This window comes from Lutra lutra, chromosome 13, assembly GCF_902655055.1.
Source record: "Lutra lutra chromosome 13, mLutLut1.2, whole genome shotgun sequence".
NCBI classification, from domain to species: Eukaryota; Metazoa; Chordata; class Mammalia; order Carnivora; family Mustelidae; genus Lutra; species Lutra lutra.
The window spans coordinates 5,164,872-5,188,247 of record NC_062290.1 but is presented as its reverse complement, the minus strand read 5'-3'; the positions used below and the strand labels follow the sequence as shown (position 1 = coordinate 5,188,247).

The window sequence follows — 23,376 nt, the reverse complement described above, 5'->3', positions numbered from 1 at the left end:
GCTCAGGTCATGATCCTGGGGTCCTGGGATCGAGCCCCGCATCAGGCTCTCTGCTCCGCAGGGAGCCTGCTTCCCCCTCTCTCTCTCTGCCTGCCTCTCTGCCTACTTGTGATCTCTGTCTGTCAAATAAATAAAATCTTAAAAAAAAAAAAAAAAGACACAAATGAAGAGAAATTCCATGCTCACAGATTGGAAAAACACGAATTGTTAAAATGTCCATACAACCCAAAGCAATCTATATAGTTAATGCTATCCCTATCAAAATACCAAGAGCATTTTTCACAGATAAAATCCTAACATTTTTAAGAAACCACAAAAGACCCCAAACAGCCAAAGCAGTTTTGAAAAAGCAAAGCAAAGCTGGGGCATCACGTTTCTGGACTTCAAGTTATATACAAAGCTGCAGTCATCAAAACAGTATGGTACTGGCACAAAAACAGACACACAGATCAATGGAACAAAATAGAGAGACCAGAAATAAACGCACAATTATGTGGTCAAGTAATCTCCAACAAAGAAAACAAGACCCTACAATGGAAAAAGGACAGTCTCTTCAACAAATGGTGTTGGGAAAACAGAACAGCTTCATACAAAAGAATGAAACTGAACCACTTTCTTAGACCACAAACAAAATTAAACTCAAGATGGAGTAGGGACCTAAATATAAGACCTGAAACCATAAAATTCCTGGAAGACAACACAGGCAGTAATCACTTCGACATCAGTCATAGATTTTTCTAGTATGTCTCCTTTGCCAAGGGAAATAAAATCAAAATGAAAGCATTTGGACTACACCCAAATTAAAAGTTTTTGCACAGTGAACGAAACCATCAACAAAACTAAAAGATAACCTACTGAATGGAAGAAAATATTTGCAAAGAATATACCCTATAAGGGGTTAATATCCAAAACAAAAAGAACTTACACAACTCAACATGAAAAAAGACAACAACAACAAAACATTTAAAAAGGGCACAAAACTCGAACAGACATTTATCCAAAGAAGACACAGAGATGGCCAACAGAACATGGAAGATGCTCATCATTCATCATGAGAGAAATGCAAATCAAAACTACAGTATCACCTCATACCTTTCTTAATGGCTAAAATCACACAGAAACAAGTGTGGAAGAGGGAAGCCTCCTGCACTGTTGGTAGGAATGCAGACTGATGCAGTCACTATAGAAAACAGTACAGAAGTTCCTCAAAAAATTAAAAATTAAAAATAGAATCACCATATAATCCAGTTAATTCCACTACTGGCTATTTACCCAAAGAAAACAACAACATTAATCCTAAAAGATATACACACCCCAACATTTACTGCAGCATTATTTACAACAGCCAAAATATGGAAGCAACCCAATTTGTCCATCCATTGGTGAATGGCTAAAGAAGATGTATATATATAATGGAATATTACTCAGCCATTAAAAAAAAAGAATCAAATCTTGCCATCTGCAACAAATGAATCCAGAGGATATAAAGCTAAGTGAAATACAGTCAGAGATAAGACATAAGCCACATGACTTTGCTATGTGAATTTAAGAAATAAAGAAGAGATAAAGAAAAAGACTCAAATATAAAGAACTGGTGGTTGCCAGGGCCGGGGGGCAGGGGTGTGGAGGGATGGGTGAAATAGGTGAAGGGGATTAAGAGTATACTTATAGGGACACCTGGGTGGCTCAGTTGGTTGGGCGGCTGCCTTCAGCTCAGATCATGATCCCAGCAGCCTGGGATCGAGTCCCACATCGGGCTCCTTGCTCGGCAGGGAGCCTGCCTCTCCCTCTGCCTGCCACTCTGTCTGCCTGTGCTCGCTCTCTCTCTCTCTCCCTCTCTCTCTGACAAATAAATAAAATCTTTAAAAAAAAAGAGAAAGAGTACACTTATAATGAGCACTGAGTATAATATACAGAATTGCTGAATAACTGTATCAAACACCTGAAACTAATATAACATTATGTTAATTATACTTGAACTAAAAAATAAAAACTTTAAGAAGCTTTTTATATATTAGTGAGTTAGCTCTTTATCTGTGAGGTAAATTGCAAATATTATCCCAAATGCATTATCTGTCTTGTCCTGCTTATGTTTTTGCCATACCATTATTTTTAAATCAGTTGCATTTCTTGTTTTTTTAAGATTTTGTTGATTTGAGAGAGAGAGAGAAAACATACACGAGGGAAGGGGGCTAAGGGTGGAGAGGAAAAAGCAACATGCTCCACTAAGTGGAGAGCTGGATGCTGGGCTTAATCCCGGGACCCCAGAATCATGACCTGAGGTGAAGGCAGACGCTTGACTGAGCCATGCAGGTGCCCCTACCCCATATTTTTGAATGCGAATTTCTTAATCACTTCACTTACTGCTTTTGGTTTGAGTAATAACTAGGAAGTCCTTACCCATACCCAAGTTATAAAGGAATTCTCTCTTTTTCTTCTAGAAACTGTGTGATTTTGTTTCTTCTATTTAGATTTCTTAACATATCTGGAATTTGTTTGGTTTATATTATAAAGTATGGACTCAATTTTATCTTTTATCCAAATGGCTATCTCACTGTCACAATGACATTTATTAAAGAATTCCTCTTTTCCTTAGTGATTTTGTATGCCATATTTAGTATACATTATCCAAATATACTTTAGTCCATTTCTAGATCTTATACTTTATTCCCTTTTTCTGTCTATTCATGCTCTAACTCTACGATGTTACAATTATCTAGGATCTAGAGTATTTTAGCAAAACCTCCTTCACGGCCAGTCATCTTCAAGATCTGCTGGCTTTTGTTAATTTTTTTTTTTGCAAATTCAGCTTTTATCTTTGGCATGAAACCTTGTTTGTTTGTTTGGGGAATTATCTTAAAGTTCTGTATCAACTTAGAAAGAACTTATATTTTTATGACAGCATTTGACCAAGTCTATTTGGTGACTAGTATAAAATTTTCTTCTTTCAGCTTTCACATTCTACTCCTAAGTATTTTATCTTCTTTAAAAATTATGTTGAGGGGCGCCTGGGTGGCTCAGTGGGTTAAGCCGCTGCCTTCAGCTCAGGTCATGATCCCAGGGTCCTGGGATCGAGTCCCGCATCGGGCTCGCTGCTCAGCAGGAAGCCTGCTTCCCTTCCTCTCTCTCTGCCTGCCTCTCTGCCTACTTGTGATCTCTCTCTGTCAAATAAATAAATAAAATCTTTAAAAAAAAAAAATTATGTTGAGATTTTTCTTGGGACGCCTGGGTGGCTCAGTTGGTTAAGCGGCTGCCTTCGGCTCAGGTCATGATCCCAGAGTCCTGGGATCAAGTCCCACATCGGGCTCCTTGCTCAGCAGGGAGCCTGCTTCTCCCTCTGCCTCTGCCTGCCACTCTATTTCCCTGTGCTCATTCTCACTCTCTCGCTCTCTCTGACAAATAAATAAAATCTTTTAAAAAAAAAATTATGTTGAGATTTTTCTTATTGTCATAACTTTTTTTTAAATGAAGGCTATTAATTTTGTGTATTCATTTAAAATCCCAATGCATTATTCAGTAATTTTTTAAATTATTGACTACTGAGCTTTCTAGATGTATTTTATTTCTTCTGCAAGTAGTTTCATTTTTTAAATTTACACAACTCTCATTATCTTCTTACTGATTTTATTGGCTAATGCCAGCAGTAAAAAGTTAATATACTTGCTTTGATTCTGAACTTAAGAAAATGTTTCTATTGTTTTACATATTAAGGAAGAAACTTGTTTTAGTTCTGGGATACATCAATTCCTATTACAGTGATTTATTTTTTAATTTTTTTTTCTTTTGAGTTATAAATGGGCATTGAGAGGCACCTGGTGGCTCTGTTGGTTAAATATCAGACTCTCTGGATCTCAGCTCAGGTCTGGATCACCAGGTCATGAGTGCAAGCCCCCAAAAAAGAAAGCGTGTTGGATTTTGTAAAAGATCTTTTCAAGTGCCTAGAGGAGAAATTTTATGATTTTTTTCCTTAGATCTATATCTATGATTAGTTATACTGACAATTCCAAATACTGAGGCATCCTGGCATTTTTTGATAAATTCAACCTGGTGAGGTTTTATTTTTAATATGTTATTTGCTTCTGCTAATATTTAAAAAATTTTAATCAATACTAATTACTAAGATTTGTCCAGTTTTTTTGTACACTTTCCTTCAGGTTTGGGTCCAAATGTTATACGTGTTCCATTTACTAACTTGAAACTTTCCATCTTTTTGGTAGAATTCTTCTGTGAAACTTTCTATGACTGATGCTGTTTTGTGAGAGAGTAAAATTTCTTCTTTTCCTCTAATAAAATTTGTTTATAAATTTATGCTTTTATTATAACTTGTCACTTTTAATAAATGTATTTTCATAGGAATCTATTAATTTATCAAAGCTTTCTTTTAATTATTTTTATTCTCTTATTATTTTACATAGAATTGTGAAAATAGGGGTGGCTGGGTTAAGAGTTGGTTAAACTTCCAATTCTTGATTTCAGCTCAGGTCATGAGCTTAGGGTCATGGGACTGAGCCCCATGTCAGATCGGCACAGGGTCTGCCTGGGACTCTCTCTCCCCTCCCTGCCTCAATTAAAGAAATAAATCTTTTTTTTTTTTTTTTTTCAAATAAAGAATTGTGAAAACAGTCTACTGTTAAAATTCCCTCTTCCACAGTTATTTTGCCTAGTCACTTTTTATATTTTTCTTCATTTTTCCATTTTTTTCTTGATTTGCAGTGAGTGGCTTGACTACGTGGGTTTTTATTGCACTTGATTTATTTACTTATTCCTTATATAGTTTTCATTACTCTTAAGTTTTATTAATTTTGGAATTTACTTTTATAATTTATTCCCTTCTGCTTTGTTTTGACTTGTTAGTTTTTTTCTTAGTTGACTATTTAATTCTCTTATTGTTTTAATAATTTAAGGCTATAGGGACACCTGGGTGGCTCAGTTGTTAAGCATCTGCCATCAGCTCAGGTCATGATCCCAGCATCCTGGGATTGAGCCCTGCATCAGGCTCCGTGCTCAGCGGAAAGCCTGCTTCTCTCTCTCCCATTACCCCTGCCTCTGTTCCTCTCTTGCTGTGTTTTTCTCTGCCAAATAAACAGTATCTTAAAAAAAAAAAAAAAAAAGAATTTTAAGGCTATAAAATTCATTTAATTGCTTTAATTGTATATTGTAGTTTCTGACATATTGTGCTTTATCAATTTTTAAAATTTGCAATATCACTTTGCATTTTTTTCTTTAAACGAGTTTTTTTTGTTAGCTTTTTAAATTCCAGGTGTATGTCATTTGAAAAATTAATTTCTAGTTTTGCTCCACTGTGATAAAAGAATACTGTTTTATTTTTACTTTAAGGAAATTACTTTTTTTTTTTTTTAAGATTTTATTTGACAGAGAGAAATCACAAGTAGGCAGAGAGGCAGGCAGAGAGAGAGGAGGAAGCAGGCTCCCTGCTGAGCAGAAAGCCCGATGCGGGGCTCGAACCCAGGACCTGGGATCATGACCTGAGCGGAAGGCAGCGGCTTAACCCACTGAGCCACCCAGGCGCCCCAGGAAATTACTTTTTTCTTTGAAATCTGTATTATTAGTTTTGTGAATGTTTCACATGTGCTTCAGAAGATGGCTATCAGAGTGTTAAAAATCAAGATTCGTGCACAAAGTCGACTTTATGCTTGCTGTTTTAGACCCTTATTTATTTATTGGTCCTGTGAACGGAAGCTGATGTTTAGTCTCCCCATCTACAATTAGATTGTCTGTCCACTTAAGGTTTACATTTTTCTACCGTGTTCATATTTCTTCTAAAATAGGTCTTGTTTACTTCATGGTGTTTATTTCTATTTTTATTAGTGTCCATCGCATAGTGGGAAAGGGGATCTTTACTTCCATTACATCCTTAAACTATCCTTTTAATAATGCCATCAGTTTAATTTTATCCCCAGCTATCCTACTGGATCCTATTATTTATAATCACATGAAGAATGATGATGGTGAAATAAATGGAAACAAAACCTTCAAAGAATCGTTTTAAGCAATCTCTGATCAGAGTAAACTGGTCCAGCCTCCATGTCCAATTGTATTCAGCCTTAAATTCTATTTTAAGACAATGTTTTCTCTTCAGAAAATGAGCACAAACACTGTCTGACACTAGCCGCATTCCTCAATTCTGAGCAATTCAGGACATTGCCTGGTGAACTTTACTGCTTTACTCTGGCCCAAAGCTGGCAAATTTGGGCCAATTCCCTCGAATCCCCAGCTACCCACTAAAGAAGAGAGTGAACACCTTCCCTCAGAGATTTGGCAAACACAGGCACCCAGGAGCAAAATATTCTTTTCAAATATTCTTTCTTGTCTAAAAACAAATTCGGATCTTGCATACATACCAAAATAAACATCTGTTTGGATCTATTTTAAATTATTTCTGCCTCTCCACATGTGAAATACTGATCAAAGAGGAACGTCAGCAGTTTACGGCTTTCACTCACTCACAAACCTCCTCTTCCAGAGGACACACCTCCTCAGAGTCACAGCCCCCCACCCTGTATCGTAGATGCCTATTCACCCAGCACCCAAGCACTGTCTCACCGGAACCACACCGAAGCTTCCCTCAGCACAATCCTACCCGAACAGCATATTCCTACTGCCCCAAGCTCAGGACACAATTAGTCCCCTCCCCACCTGGCACACGCCGCCCCTTTACCCACCCAACTCCCACGTCTCCGTTCCACCAAACACTAACCGCCATCAACAACGCCTAAATCATGTGCGCTTTTGTGTGAACTCGGACAACTGGGAGCTTCGGCGAACTCTCAGGATTCCGCAGGCGAGAGCAGGCGAAGTTACGACGGCCCTCCCCGCCCCGTATCCCCTCCCCCGCGCGGCCAGACACTGAAGAACACCTACCTTGTGGATCCAGCAGCTCTTAAACCGCGCGTTTCCCTGCCCCTGCCTCACGAGCCTAGAGTCTCTCTCCTTCACCAGCTGCTTTTACGGCTCTGCGCGGCACTTCCCAGAAGTCCCTGCCCCACGGGCCGAACGCCCCCCCACCCCGGCCATCACGCCGCTTTTACGGCTCTGCACGACACTTCCCAGGAGTCGCTGCCGCACGAGCCGAGCTCCTCTCCCGTCCATCTCGCTGCTTTTACGGCTCTGCTCGACGTTTCCCTGGTGTTTTTGGTGTGAGAGGCCGTGCAACGCTTGGCGACCCGGGGAGTGGGCCGGCCTGGAAAGGCGTTTCCACCATAACTATCTGGGACTGTGCGGCCCGGCTTGGTTGCCGCATCTGCTTAGTGCTGGCGGGCCTGTAGGTACCGGCCTCGGTGTCTGAGTCACTGGGCCGGCACTGCACCCCGCAGTTCCCCGCGGTTTGGGCGCTTCTTTCGGGGTTGGCGGGAAAATTCAGCCTCTGTGGGCTAAGGATTCTGGGGCACAAGCCCGTCAGATCCGCAGGGCAGGGTGAGTCGTTCCTGACTGCACCCAGAGGACGCTAAAAGCGGGGGCTTCCCGCATCCTGGGCAGGGCGACCGGGTGGGAGCCTCGGGACTCCGAGCGGTCCATGGCGTAAGCGTGATGCTTGTGTGTGCTGCAGCCGCTGTTGGGAGGGCACCTGTATCCCTCTGCCGCGCCTGAGGCGCGGGGGGGGGGGGGGGGGGGGGGGCGGGCGTGTGTGAGGCGTGTGCCTGTGCCTCCAGCTTCTAGTTGTGCCACATCCTTACCAACATTTGGTATAATCAGGCTTTTTAAGTCATCCTGGTAAATATATAGTGATATCTAATTTGGGTTTTTTTTTTTAAGATTTTATTCATTTATTGGACAGAGAGAGCAAGTAGAGAGGCAGGCAGAGGGGCAGGGGGAAGCAGGCTCCCTGCTGAGCACAGATCCCGATGCGGGGCTCCATCCCAGGACCCTGAAATCATGACCTGAGCTGAAGGCGGAGGCTTAACCCACTGAGCCACCCAGGTGCCCCCATATTTTGGTTTTAATTGACATTCTCTGATGACTAATAAGCACCTTTTCGTGTGTTTATTGGAAAAAAATACATCATTTGTAAAGTGACTGCTTGAGTCAGACAGATAACATTGGGTTGTCTGACTTTTAATACTCTACATGGTATCCAGAGAAACACAAGTCCTTAATTTTTAATGCAGTCAAATTTGTCAAATTTTTTATGGTTACTGTGTTTTATTCCCTATTCCTTCTACTCTTGTCTTCAACTGTTCTTTTTGGTGTTTTGTTTCTTAATCATGGTGATAGGTACATATGTTTTTGTTACATTATTTTTTAAAATCCTTAACAAGTCTGAGGTATTTAATCATTTTAAGGTTTGGTTATATTTTACATGTTTTTTAAAAATTTTTAATTTGAGCATAGTTGACACACAATGTTAGTTTCAGGTGTATAACATATTGATTGAACAAGTCTATATGTTCACTACAAGTGTGACTACCAGCTGTCCCCATATGCTATTACAGTATCATTGACTATATTCTCTATCCTGTGCCTTTATTCCCATGACCTATTCATTCCATGTAATTTTATTAGAAACTGCCAGATTGTCCTCTTGAGGGCTGCTGTGCCATCATCTATTTCCACTGCAATGTAGCAGAGTATGTCACCCTGCAGTGTGACCAACAAAGTATGCTGTCAGGTCTTGTCTCTGTTAATAAATTGTGGTACAAACATCCATCTATCAATGAAATCATCACCACAATCAAGAACATGAATATACCTATCAATCCCAAAAGTTTTGGGAGGCCCCTTTGTAATACCTGTTTCCCATTACTCTTCATCCTTCCCTCTCCCATCAGGCAGTCACTGATCTGTTTTCTGTCACTATGTATCGTTTTGCATTTCCTAGAATTTTGTGTAAATGGAGTAACAAAGAATGTATTTATAACAGAGTCTACCCTGGCCCACACACAAAACTTTCACCCTGACCCCATCCATAACCACAATAAAAGCCAGAGCCAGTCACTCACCCTTGTACTCCCAAGCAATCTTTGGAGCTGGTGGGAGCCTACCTTGTCTGCCCCCCACCACTGAAAGCCTAATGACTAATAAATCTCTTCACACTCCCTTAATGTGTGCATGGCAACATCAGTCTTGACATAAAAATAAAAGTTTGGGTGGGGGTCTGTCCTGCCTCTAGAGTGACCATGATAATTAATTGGCACTGTGACCAGGATGTGTAGAAGGTAACCACCACCACTGAGATACTCTGTTGCTTTGGTGTGCTACCTTCTAGCATGCTTGCACTTTGACTTGTGCAGCCCTTTGCTACATTTGCCAGATCTTGTGAGCTTCTGTCATATACAGAACAAACCAAAGTTAAAAGTTATAATTGACATTGAGAAACCTGTCTAAGGGATTGGGCCCTCCTTAAAGTGACCCTGGTCACATATTTCAGCCTGGACTTACTGGTGTGTCTCAGATTGAATTATGTGTCTTATGGCATTAGCTATGACTGATGCCAAGCTCAAAGGAAAGACTTACCCTGTTACCATCAGTTGTGTCTTAAGCAGACACTGGCTTCTCTTGTATGAGTGCTCAGGGGAAAGACTAATAGCCTGTGCAACACAGGAGCCCAACAGCTGGCTGCTTCTGTAGAAGGAGAGCTGTGACTGTATAGCAGTTTTGCTGTTGCTGCCTATATCTGTGTCATTAAAAATGCTCCTGATCCAGGTTATAGGGGAAAAAACCCTCATTAGTTCCAACTGTTGATATGGGGGAGGACCCTAACATTGACAGTTCTTATCTGGGACTCTCAAAAAGGAAGAAACTTATAAACAGGAGCAGTAGCACAAAAAAAAAAAAAAAAAAAAAAAAAAAAGGTGGGGGAGTAAAACAGAATTAGGAGGGAAGGAAGCAAAAAAGTTAAAAGAGAAGTCCATGTATTCACCCAATTAGAAATCCAAATCTACTAAAAGTTTATACAACAAAAAGAAGAGTTTTGACTGATTTTTACACCTTTACAACATAGGTCTGAATTAGTTTTACATCTGCCAGAGGGCACCAACTGGCAAATTTTCAGTCTTAATGCTAGGGCTCATACTACCTGGGGTCCCCTCTAAATTAAAACAAAGTACTTTATATAATTTTAGGAGAGTTATTGAACATAAAATAGAAGACAAAATGGTATGCCACATCTTAGCCATCAAAAGTATTATCTTTTTAATTCCTTGTGGTCATAGCATCCACTGCCTTAAAATAGCCCATAATGGGCATAGATGTTCCAACCCAATAAGTAGTAAATTTAAATTGCCATTTGTAAAGACCTGGCAAAATAGAAACATGTATTTTCTCCTCCAGTTAAGACAGTTAATACTGCTGTATTAGTTTCCTATTAGTGTTGTAACAAATTACTACAAACATAATGGCTTAAAATGATACAAATTTACTATCTCTTCTGGACATTAGAAGTCCTAAGTGTTCTTCACTGAGCTAAAATCAATGCCCGGACAGGACTGCATCATCTCTGGAGGCTCTAGAAGAGAATCGTTTTCCTTACCTTTTCTATCTTCTGGTGGCTGCCTACATTGCTCTACTTATGGCCCCTCCCCTCACCTTCTAAACCAGCAGCCAGGGCTTCAAATCTCTCCTGACTGACTTCTTACCTCCCTCTCTTATAAAGGTCTAGTGATTAGATTACATTGGGCCCATCCAGATAATCCAGGTTCATCTTTCCATCTCAAATCTTAAGTTAATCACAGCTACAAAATTCCCTTTTGCCACCTAAATAGCATATTCACGCTTCTGGGGATTAGGATGTAGACATCTGTAGGGGGCCATTATTCTGCCTGTCACAGTGGTCCACTGTAAATTACAAAGGGCCTTCAAGGATTGAAACCCATTCTATAAGACCTCTTTAGAGGAAGGGCAATGCCCCCGTCCCCACACTACTCCATTTCCAACTTTGGAGTGTTCTTAAACTAGAAAAATATGCATGGCATCTCTTGGTGAATTACCTCAACTTCAGTGCCCTGGTCCCACCCAATAAGGCTCACAAACCCAATAATATTGAAATGACTGACCATCCAGGCAGCAGCTAATCAATATTTCACTGTTACCGATTTGGCTAATATGTTGTGTTTAGTGCCTGTTTCAATAGCCTCTCAGTTGTAGTTTGCCTTCATCCCTAGGGCCATGATACACCTTAACCAGGCTACACTTGGAGCACCTCAGTAGCCTTGACATCACGTGCAATCAATCTTTCTAGGCAAGATCAACTGCATCCATCTCTCTTTAGGGACACAGGTATGGACATTACAGTGAAGTCATCCTCCTCTGAGGAGACTCATCTGACACACATTCAGGATGTACAGACACTCACAAAGGAGGTCAATGAAAGGAAATGGGTCATTGTCTAGACATAACAGTACGCCCAACTATCTCAATTAAGTTCCTAAAATTATTTGGCTAGCCATTGGCTTCTCCATCCCTGACACTGTCAAGACACAGCTATTGATTCTGAACACCTACAGTGTTAAAACAAGCCCAATATCTTTTGTGTCTTCTTGGGTTTTGGAGGTAATGTATTCCTCATGTACAAATTTTACTTAAGTCCATTTACATTGTTAGCTGCAGATCAGTCCATCCTGAATGGGGTCCCACCTAACAAAAGGCTCTAAAATCTTAAAATTGCAATACAGGCCCTCCCATTAAGTACCCCCAAGAGAGTCCTTCACTATTGAGGTTTAACCAACTTTTTTATGCCTCTTAGTCTCTTTACCATCACGATGGCCATAAGTTGCCTACTAGCTTCTGATGCAAGACACTGCCCTCCTTAGCCTCACACTACATGCCATTAGGGCAGCAACTGCTGGTCACATCCAGGGCTTTTTTGAGAAATAGAGGCTCTCACAAAGAGTCTTTGATTCTTTATACCCAAATAGGATCGCATCATGGAAGCAGCACTTTGGCACCACTATCAAGGCCTCCTTGCCAGAATATGGAGCCAGACTTGGGACCTCTGGCATATCCCACCTGTACCAGAATGGTTTCCTCATCCTCAGTTTCTTCCCAGACGTCATGTGCTGGAGGAGGCCACCCCTTACCTAGACCCCTTGACTACCTGGGGACCTGCTTAGGATAATCTGAGCAAACAGCAAAGTAAGTTTGTATACTTTGTGAATGTCACCATCATCACATGTGGAGTTTGCAGGAAAGGATGCTTTTCATCCCTTAACCCAGATGTTCATTATCAAAGATGGACACAAGGGTCAGCACAGTTAGCTAAACCTCAGGCAGTCATTTTAGGATTCAATGGCTTGGCTAACAGTTGGCCCTATCTGCACATTTTTATGGACTCTTTGGCCACTGACAAAGGTTTGGCCATCTGGTCCAATCAATGGCAGCAACAATGCCTTATACACAGCTGTCCTCTTTGGGGTAACAAACTCTGGGAATCTCTTGCCTCACAGATACCCGAATATAAGTGAAGGTCACACATATCTCTGCACATTCTGAAGCCAGAAGACAAGGCCTCACCAAGACACTCCTTACCACCTTCAGAATTCTGCATATTTATAATGACCAAGGCATTCATTTCATTTTCAAAATATACAATATGGAGCTTCCAACAAGGCATTTATTGAGATTTTCACCTCCCTTACAGGTCTCAGGCTCTTAGCATTAAGAAAATAGTATGAGAATTCCCATATACCCTTCTCCCAGCTCCACTAATGCTCACATGTTCTGTGACAGATGCTATCACAATGAGGAAAATAGCATTGATAGAATATGAAAAACCAATTCACAGACCCTACTCCACTTTTGCCAGTTTTCCTGCCAATATAATTTGCTAGTCCACAATCTAATCCATAATCACACATTCCATTCAGTTGTTCTGCTCAGTATCCTCAAATCTGTGACAGTTTTTGTTTTAATGACCTTGACGCTTGATGCTTTTGAAGAAAACTGGTCACTGAGAGAATGGCCCATGTCTTAGGTTAAGGTTATGCATTTTGGCAAGTGTACCACAGAAGTGATGTGCCATTTGAGAAGAATCTCATGGTGGAGGGGAGGAGGATGTTGATATGATGATATATCTAATCATTGGCTAGTCCCCAACTTTGAAAGTCCTATACAAACCTACTTCATTTACTCTAGTTTGGAATAATTTAAAAAGCTAGAAGGCAGAAGTCTCTGGGTTCAGGCATACTTTGCAGCAACCTGGCTAAACGCACCAAGAAGGTTGGAATCATGGGTAAATACGAGACCTGTTATGGTGCCTCCCTCAGGAAAATGGTAAAGAAGATTGAAATAAGCCAGCACACCAAGTACACTTGCTCCTATGGCAAAACCAAGAAACGAGCTGTGGGGATCTGGTATTGTGGCCCCTGCATGAAAACCATCACTGGTGGTGCCTGGGCCTACAACACCACTTCTGCCATCACAGTAAAGCCTGCCATCAGAAGACTGAAGAAGTTGAAAGACCAGTAGAAGCTCCACCATTCGAAACATTGCTAGCCTATAATAAATGGGTTAATTTATGTAACAACAACAACAACAACAAAGCTAGAAGGCAGAGTGACAATGAGAAACCTGACTTCGGGTGATGCTCCTACAATCTAATCAGTATACGGATTGACAAAAGGGCCAGTGCCCTTTGGCCTAATCCCCAGTTGGGGATCCAAAGAGCATATACACAGGAGTAGGAAAATGGACAGGGAGTGAAGGAGAGACTTTTCTGGGAACCGTCATTGGCCTGATATACTGTGATCCAAATGTGGCTAAACGCACCAAGAAGGTTGGAATCATGGGTACGATATATTGTGATCCAAATATATCCCCAAACATCAAGATTTAAGTGAGCTTCTTGTATGTCAGTACTCCATATGTGTAGTCACATATTGTTACTGGGAGAAGTAAACACTCTACCTAACTCCACTAGAAGAAAACAAATATGGAAACTTCTGACTGGAATTTTCCTAGGCCTTGCCCTGTATGTGCTTCTCTTTGCTGATTTTATTTATATTTTTAAAGATTTTTTATTTATTTACTTGACAGAGAGAGATCACAAGTAGACGAAGAGGCAGGCAGAGAGAGAGAGAGAGGGAAGCAGGCTTCTCGCTGAGCAGAGAGCCCGATGCGGGACTCGATCCCAGGACCCCGAGATCATGACCCGAGCCGAAGGCAGCGGCTTAACCCACTGAGCCACCCAGGCACCCTCTTTGCTGATTTTAATGTGTGTTCTTTCACTATAATAAGCTGAAGCTGTGAATATACTAGCTTTTCTGAGTTTTGTCCTTTTAGTGAATCACTGATTCTGAGGTCCTGGGAACCTCCCAAACTACAGCCCAATTCCCTTTGTCCAAAATGGGGGATAAAAATGAAACTGTTCAATGACTGTATGGATCAGGAGTAACATATGCAGAGTATCTGGCATATAAATGAATGTTCATTCTATGGCTGCCATTATTATTGAATAACTTCTTACCTCAGGTAGGTGTTAAGACAAATAGATAAGGGCTAAAGACACTAAAATGGACCCAAAAGAACCAGAGAAAAACTATCCTAAGAGGTCTAGAAACCTATGTGGTGATCCCCATGAAACTGTGTACTAAACCACACATGCATAGGATGAAGGTATATTAAGACCGAGCAAAGAATGGCACCAAAGCTTTAATCTGAACACTTCCAGAGCCCACAGGGTAATAAGAAATGTTTGAGTTCAGACCAGCCAGTGTGGAGACTTCACTGAATATCTGCAGCTCAATAAAGACCCCAAAATGGTCAGTCCATAGTAACAGAATTAAAGCAGCTCACAATACTGGGTGATGGGCATTAAGAAGGGCACATGAGGGCGCCTGGGTGGCTCAGTGGGTTAAAGCCTCTGCCTTCAGCTCAGGTCATGGTCCCAGGGTCCTGGGATCGAGTCCCGCACCGGGCTCTCTGCTCTGCGGGGAGCCTGCTTCCTCCTCTCTCTCTCTGCCTGCCTCTCTGCCTACTTGTGGTCTCTCTCTGTCAAATAAATAAATAAAATCTTAATAAAAAAAAAGAAGGGCACATGATGTGATGACCACTGGGTGTTATATGCAACTAATGAATCATTGAACATTATATCAAAAAATAATGATGTGCGGCGCCTGGGTGGCTCAGTGGGTTAAAGCCTCTGCCTTCGGCTCGGGTTGTGATCCCAAGGTCCTGGGATCAAGCCCCGCATCACATCAGGCTCTCTGCTCAGCAGGAAGCCTGCTTCTCCTCCTCTATCTCTCTGCCTGCCTTCTGCATACTTGTGATCTCTGTCTGTCAAATAAATAAATAAAATCTTTAAAAAAAAAACTAATGATGTACTATATGTTGTAAAGTAAAGTAGCTCACAATAAATACTATTCTAAATATGTCCTAACAAAATTTGATAATAATCACCTTGAAAGGATCAGTTTTATCTTCAAATACTTGACTGTATGTGGGAACAAAATCCAACAGTCTTTAAGGGAGATTAACAAATTCAGAATTCAACAAAAACATTCATGATTTCCACCATCCTATCAAAATTTACTAGACATGGTAGAAGCGGGAAAATATGAACTAAATCAAGGGAAATGATCAACAGAAATGACGGATGATAAAGTTTTCAGACGAAAATGTTAAGACAACTATTATAAATATATTTAATAAGCTTATAACATTAGAGGAAAGTGCGACTATAATGGAGAGAGAAATTGAAGACACAGTAAAAGAACCAAGAGGAATTTGGGGAACATAAAAATAATAAATGATTTTTACAGCAGATTACACAGTTCAGAAAAGAAGAAATTGATTTTGTAAACAAGGAAAAATTATTCAAAAATGAGGCAGAGTGTGAGAAAAAAAACAGTAGTCTATGAGACAATATCAAGTGATATAAAATACATATAATTAGAATTTCAGAAAAGAAAAGGGGATCAGAAAAAAATATTTGAAAGAAGAATGGCTATTTTCAAAATTAGATGAAAACTATAAATCCACAGATCTGACTACTTCAAGGAACTCAAACACTATAAATATAAAGAAAATCTAGCTAGGTTCACCAATTTTTCAAAAGTAGCAATAAAGAGAAAGCTTTATAAAGCAGCCAGAGGAAGAAGACTCATCAAAAAAAAAAAAAAAAAGGAACAAAGAATTCCTAGACCTTTCACCAGAAACTATGAAAGCAGTAAGATAATTGGAAGACATTTTTAAAGTACTGGAAGAAATTATCAGGCTAGAATTTTATATCCACCAAAAATTGCCTTAAATGTACCAATGCTCTGAGGTTCTGCATTCAGACAAGATGGAGTAACAGAAACTTCTTTTACACTCCCTCCTGAAACAACCAAAAAAGAAATGAAAGAAGGAAGGGGGGAGGGGGTGGGGGGAGGGGGTGGGAGGGGAGGAAAATGATTTTTGGGGGGGAATATTTCTGTATATTAGGCAATGAAGAACAGTGATTCATGAGGAGCAGAAAACAAAACCCTATGACTGCCTCATCTTACTGCCTTAAGAGAGATTATATATATGGCACAGTAAAGAAGTGAGACAGAGCTCAGCAGACTCTCTGAATTGAGGAGATGTAGCTGAGAGGAGTAATCAAGGCAACGGCTGTCCAGAGGAGTACTAAAGAAGAGAGACAGAACTAGAGTGAGGGAGTTCTAAGATCTTCAGGTCACCTTTGAGTGTTTGACAGAGTACTAATCAGCATATGGGAAACTACCAGAACCTGGCAAAACAAAACAAAATAAAAACCACTCAGTGTTTTGAAGGGAACCATACCCAGCACTCACACAAAGCCAGGAACAATATCTGCTCCCACCAGAGTTCATAATTCATGATGTATTGGTTAGACTATTCAGCAATGTCTTAATAGTGGGGTTGGGACTGGTCAGTAAAAAGAGTAGTAATGCTCTGGATTCTCCTAAAAAAATCATAAAAGGATGAAATTATTTTCAAGTAACTTAACTTGACCCCAGAACAAAGCTCAAGAATGTTTAGAGGAATACAAAATCCAGCGATCAAGGTAAAATGCAATGTGCAGTGTTCATTCAAAGAGGCGGGGGGGGGGGCAGGAAGAATACAATGATGAAAATGTTTTTATTTTATTTTTTTAAGATTTTATTTATTTATTTGACAGACAGAGATCACAAGCAGGCAGAGAGGCAGGCAGAGAGAGAGGTGGAGGCAGGCTCCCTGCGGAGCAGAGAGCCTGATGCGGGGCTCGATCCCAGGACCCTGGGATCATGACCTGAGCTGAAGCCAGAGGCTTAACCCACTGAGCCACCCAGGCGCCCCATGAGAATGTTTTTATGAAAATTAACCCAGAAATGACAAATTTATTATTAGCAGAAAACATTTAGCAAATGATAACAATATTTCAAACATTGAAACTGAAGTAGGGACAGGCATATAATACATTTTTAGGCACTGAACTTCAATTTCTAGAGTTGTAAACTGAAATGTTTGAGCTGAAAAATACAATGGGTGGGTTTAGTGGTGAATTACACATTGTAGAAGAAATGATAGTGAACCTGAAAGTAAAGCAAAAGAGGCTTACCTAATATGAAAGAGAAAAATTCTATAAAAGAGCATGAGTGAGCCATTAGATAACTTCAAGCAGCCAAATATATGAGTATTTAGAATCCTCTCAACTGGGGCACCTGGGTGGCTCAGTGGGTTGGGCCACTGCCTTTTGCTCAGGTCATGATCTCAGGGTCCTGGGATCAAGCCCCACGTCAGGCTCTCTGCCCAGCAGGGAGTCTGAGTCCCCCTATCCCTCTGCCTGCCTCTCTGCCTGCTTGTGATCTCTCTCTCTCTGTCAAATAAATAAATAAAATCTTAAAAAAAAAAAAGAATCCTCTCAACTGCTACTGTGCATGCATGTGTGGTGTTTGGTGTTGCTGGTAAGCTCCACATCCAATGTGGGACTTGAACTCACTACCCTGAGATCAGGAGTCACATACTCTCCATCCGCTGAGCCAGCCAGTGGTCCCATTAGTGTGGTATACCTTGCCTGGATCATGGTTGATATATTCGGCTATACATCCCCTCAACCACTTCTCACCAAAATGACTAAGAGAAGGAACACTGAACAGAGAAAAAATTCAGAGACTGTGACCTCTGCCACAGAACTATTGGATATGGAATTAAACAATATGTTAGAAATAGAATTCAGGCTAATAATTATCTAGGCAATGGCTAGGTTGGAGAAAACCATTAGTAGCAACATAGAATCTCTAAGGGCAGAAATGAGACCTGATCTGGCAGAACTTAAAAATGCTATCAATGAGATCCAATCTAATCTAAATACTTTAACAGCTAGGATATGGGACGCCTGGGTGGCTCAGTTGGTTAAGCAGCTGCCTTCGGCTCAGGTCATGATCCCAGCATCCTGGGATCGAGTCCCACATCGGGCTCCTTGCTCATCAGGGAGCCTGCTTCTCCCTCTGCCTCTGCCTGCCATTCTGTCTGCCTGTGCTTGCTCTCTCTCCCTCTCTCTCTGACAAATAAATAAATAAAAAATCTTAAAAAAAAAAAACAGCTAGGATAAATGAGGCAGAAAATCAAATTAGTGATCTAGAAGACAAACTGATAGAGAAGAAGGACCAGGAGGAGGCTTGGAACAAACAGCTTAGAAGCCATGAAAAAGAATTAGGGAAATAAATGATGCCATGAAATGTTCCAATGTCAGAATTGTTGGGATCCCTGAGGGGGTGGAGGGAGAAAGAGGGCTAGAAGATATAGTTGACCAAATCCTAGATGAAAATTTCCGTAATCTGGGAAGTGGAACAAATGTTTGTGTCATAGAGGCAGAGAGGACACCCCCCAAGATCAACAAGGGTAAAGAGACCCCAGGAACATTATTGTGAAATTCACAAGTCATAAATTCAGAGAAGATGTCTTAAGGGCAGCTAGGGGGAAGAGTATACCTATGTACAGAGGAAGCACCATCAGAATAATGTCATACCTGTCCACAGAAACCTGGAAAGCCAGAAAGGGCTGGCAAGACATATGCAGTGTACCAAATGAGAAGAACATGCAGCCAAGAATACTTTATCTGGCAAGGCTGACATTCAGAATGGATGGAGAGATAAAGAGCTTCCAAGACTGGCAAGGTTGAAAAGATTATGTGATCACCAAGCTGGCACTACAAGAAATATTAAGGGGGGGTGGTTCTAAAAAAGAATAAAGGACCAAGAATGACATAGAACAGAAACTTACAGAGACAATCTATAGAAACAAGGACTTCACAGGCAACATGATGTCAATAAAAACTTATCTTTCAATAATCACTCCCAATGTGAACGGCCTAAATGCTCCCATAAAACAGCACAGGGTGCAGACTGGATAAAACGACAGGACCTGTCCATATGCTGTCTATAAGAGATACATTTCTGAACCTAAAGATACATCCAGACTGAAAGTGAAGGGATGAAGAAATTCTTGCCAATGGGCCTCAAAAGAAAGCTGGGGCAGCAATTCTCATATCAGATAATTAGATTTTAAGCTAAAGACTGTAGTCAGAGATACAGAAGGACACTACATCATTCTTAAAGGGTGTATTCGCCAAGAAGATCTAACAGTTATAAATATTTATGTGGCCAACATGGGAAAAGCCAACTATATAAGCCAACTGTTAACCAAAATAAAGAGTCATTGGGTGCCTGGGTGGCTCAGTGAGTTAAAGCCTCTGTCTTCGGCTCAGGTCATGATCCCAGGGTCCTGGGATCGAGCCTGGCATTGGGCTCTCTGCTTGGCAGGGAGCCTGCTTCCCTTCCTCTCTCTCTGCCTGCCTCTCTGCCTACTTGTGATCTCTGTCAAATAAATAAATAAAATCTTTAAAAAATCAAAAAAAAAAACCAAAATAAAGAGTCATATTGATAAGAATACATTAATTGTAGGGGATCTTAACACACCATGTTCAGTAATAGACATATCATCTAAGCAGAAAATCAACAAAGAAACAAGAGCTTTGAATGATACATTGGACCAGATGGACCTCAGATATATACAGAACATTCCACCCTAAAACAACAGAGTACTCATTCTTCTTGAATGTACATGGAACTTTCTCCAGAATAGACCACATACTAGGTCACAAATCAGGTCTCAACTGATATCAAAAGACTGAGATTATTCCCTCCATATTCTCAGACCACAATGTCCTAGCATCAGCAATTATACAATAAAAAGAAATAAAAGGCATCCAAATGGGCAAAGAAGTCAAACTCTCTCTCTTCACAGATGACATGGTACTTTATGCAGAAAACCCAAAAGACTCCACCCCCAAATTACTAGAACTCATACAGCAGTTCAGTAATATGGCAGGTTAAAAATCAATGCACAGAAATCAGTTGCTTTTCTATACACTAACAATGGAACTGTAGAAAAAGAAATTAAGGTATCGATTCCATTTACAATAGCAACAAAAGCCATAAGATACCTTGCAATAAATCTAACCAAATTTGTAAAGGATCTATAGTTTAGAAACTACAGAACACTTATGAAAGAAACTGAGGAAGACACAAATAGATGGAAAAATATTCCATGCCCATGGATTGGAAGAATAAACATTGTTAAAATGTCTATACTTCGCAGAGGCCATCTCTATTAAAATACCATTGGCATTTTTCAAGGAACTGGAACAAACAATCCTAAAATTTGTATGGAACCAGAGAAGACCCCAAATCGCCCTGGGAATGTCGAAAAAGAAAAACAAAGCTAGGGGCACCACGTTGCCTGACTTAAAGCTATATTACAAAGCTGGGATCACCAAGACAGCATGGTATTGGCACCGACACATAGACCAATGGAACAGAATAGAGACTCCAGAAATGGACCCTCAACTCTATGGTCAACTAATCTTTGACAAATCAGGAAAAAATATCCAATGGAAAAAAGACAGTCTCGTCAATAAGTGGTGCTGGGAGGGCACCTGGGTGGCTCAGTGGGTTAAGCCGCTGCCTTCGGCTCAGGTCATGATCTCAGGGTCCTGGGATCGAGTCCCGCATCGGGCTCTCTGCTCAGCGGGGAGCCTGCTTCCCTCTCTCTCTCTCTGCCTGCCTCTCTGCCTACTTGTGATCTATCTCTGTCAAATAAATAAATAAAATCTTTTTAAAAAATAAATAAATAAATAAAAATAAGTGATGCTGGGAAAACTGGACAGCTATATACAGAAGAATGAAACTGGACCATTCTCTTACACCATACACAAAGACAAACTCAAAATAGATGAAATACCTCAATGTGAGACAGGAATCCATCAAAATTCTAGAGGAGAACATAGGCAGTAACATCTTCCACACTGGCCACAGCAACTTCTTTTTAAGACAGGTCTCCAAAGGCAAGGGGAAAAAAAGCAACAGTGAATTTTTGGACATTCATTAAGATAAAAAGCTTCTGCATAGCAAAGGGAACAGTCAACAAAACAAAGAGGCAACCCCTGGGAATGGGAGAAGATATCTGCAAATGACATTAAAGATAAAGGGCTGATATCCAAGATCTATAAAGAACTTTTCAAACTCAACGCTCAAAAAACAAATAACCCAGTCAAAAAATGGGCAGAAGACATGAACAGACACTTCTCCAAAGAAGATGTACAAATGGCTAACAGACACATGAAAAGATGCTTAACATCACTAATCATCAGGGAAATACAAATCAAAACCACAATATCACCTTATACCAGTTAGAATGGCAAGAATTAACAAAACAGGAAACAACAAATGTTAGTGAGGAAAATAAGTTTTACATTAGAGAATTGTGAAGACATTAAGTAATAGAATTATAATGTATTTGTAAATGGATTATGTAGTTTTCTAACTTTTATTAGAATCCATAATATCAAAATGAAATGCCTAAATACAAGTTTAAATAAATAAAAGAATAAATGATAACTCTAAAAGAAGAGTTTCTCACAACAGCATCAGGAATCATATAGAAATAAATCACTTTGAGTTATTTTTTATTTTTCATCTTATAACCAAATGTTTGTACTCTTTTACCAACTCCTTCCTTCTTCCCTTACTTGCAGTCCCTGACAATATCTTTTCGACTCTACTTCTATGAGTTTGACTTTTTTCTCCCCTAAAGATTCCACAGTAAGTGATACCATGCAGTATTTGTCTCTCTCTATCTGGCTTATTTCACTTAGTACAATGTGCTTGAGGTTTATTCATTCTGTTGCAGATGACAGGATTTCCTTCCTTTTTTTAAGGCTGAATAATATTCTATTACGTGTGTGTGTGTGTGTGTGTGTGTGTGTGTGTAATATATATTCCATTTTCTTATTTCTCTTTATCCATTGATGAACACAAATTGCTTCTATACCTTGGGTATTGTGGCTAATGCTGCTATGAACATGGGGTTACATATATCTGTTCAAGATAATGATTTTGTAACCTTCAGAATATATACCCAGAAGTGGTAGTTCTATTTTAAATTTTTCTTAAAGATTCTATTTATTTGACAGAGAGAGAGAGAGAGAGAGAGCGAGAGAGATCACAAGTAGGCATAGTAGCAGGCAGAGAGAGAGGGGGAAGCAGGCTCCCTGCTGAGCAGAGAGCCCGATGTGGGGCTCGATCCCATGACCTTGAGGTCATGACCTGGGCCAAAGGCTAAGGCTTAACCCACTGAGCCACCCAGGCACCCCTATTTTAAATTTTTTAGGAGCCTCCATACTGTTTTCCACAGTGGCTGTACCAGTTCACATTCCCACTGACAGTGTACGAGGGTTCCCCTTTCTCCACATCCTCCACATCCATGCCAGCATTTCTCTCTTCATTTTTTGATAATGGTCATCTTAAAGGTATGAAACGACATCTCATTGTGGTTTTGATTTGCATTTCCCTACTTATTAGAAATGTTGAGCACATATTTTATATACTGTTGGTCATCTGTGTGTCTTCTTTGGGACTATGTCTATTCAGATCATTTGCCCATTTTAAAAATATTTTATTTATGGGCGCCTGGGTGGCTCAGTGGGTTGGGCCGCTGCCTTCGGCTCGGGTCATGATCTCAGGGTCCTGGGATCGAGTCCCGCGTCGGGCTCTCTGCTCAGCGGGGAGCCTGCTTCCCTCTCTCTCTCTGCCTGCCTCTCCGTCTACTTGTGATCTCTGTCTGTCAAATAAATAAATAAAATCTTAAAAAAAATTTTTTTTATTTATTTGTTATTATTAGAGAAAGAGCAGCTTTTTAATTTGATGTTCCATTTGTTTATTTTTACTTTGTTGCCTTTGCTTTGCTGTCAAATTTTAAAAATCATTGCTAATACTGATGTCAAGGAACTTACACCCCATGTTTTCTTAATTTTACAGTTTCGGGTCTTAGTTTCAATTCCTTAATCCACTTTGAGTTAATTTTGAGTAATTAATTTTAAAATTATGTCCTGCATTACTATCTTATCAGCCTTTAACTGCTTCATTTTGGAACAGAATAATACTA

At 40.3% G+C, this 23,376-nt stretch overlaps 1 protein-coding gene and 1 long non-coding RNA gene across 2 annotated transcripts in view; one reads left to right on the top strand and one right to left on the bottom strand.

Annotated features, from left to right (window-relative positions):
• LOC125084000 (uncharacterized) overlaps positions 1-7,091 on the bottom strand; it is a 30,581-nt gene extending 23,490 nt beyond the window's left edge. The window contains exon 1 of the long non-coding RNA XR_007122434.1: positions 6,883-7,091. This is a non-coding gene — a long non-coding RNA (uncharacterized LOC125084000). The remainder of the gene's footprint in view (positions 1-6,882) is intronic.
• Positions 7,092-7,534: 443 nt separating this feature from the next.
• On the top strand, positions 7,535-13,463 carry LOC125083727 (60S ribosomal protein L37a-like). The gene is made up of 2 exons (XM_047700578.1): positions 7,535-7,539; positions 13,110-13,463. Exons 1-2 carry the CDS (start codon positions 7,535-7,537, stop codon positions 13,417-13,419), a joined length of 315 nt encoding a protein of 104 aa, XP_047556534.1. The 3' UTR covers positions 13,420-13,463.
• The last annotated feature ends 9,913 nt before the right edge of the window (positions 13,464-23,376 follow it).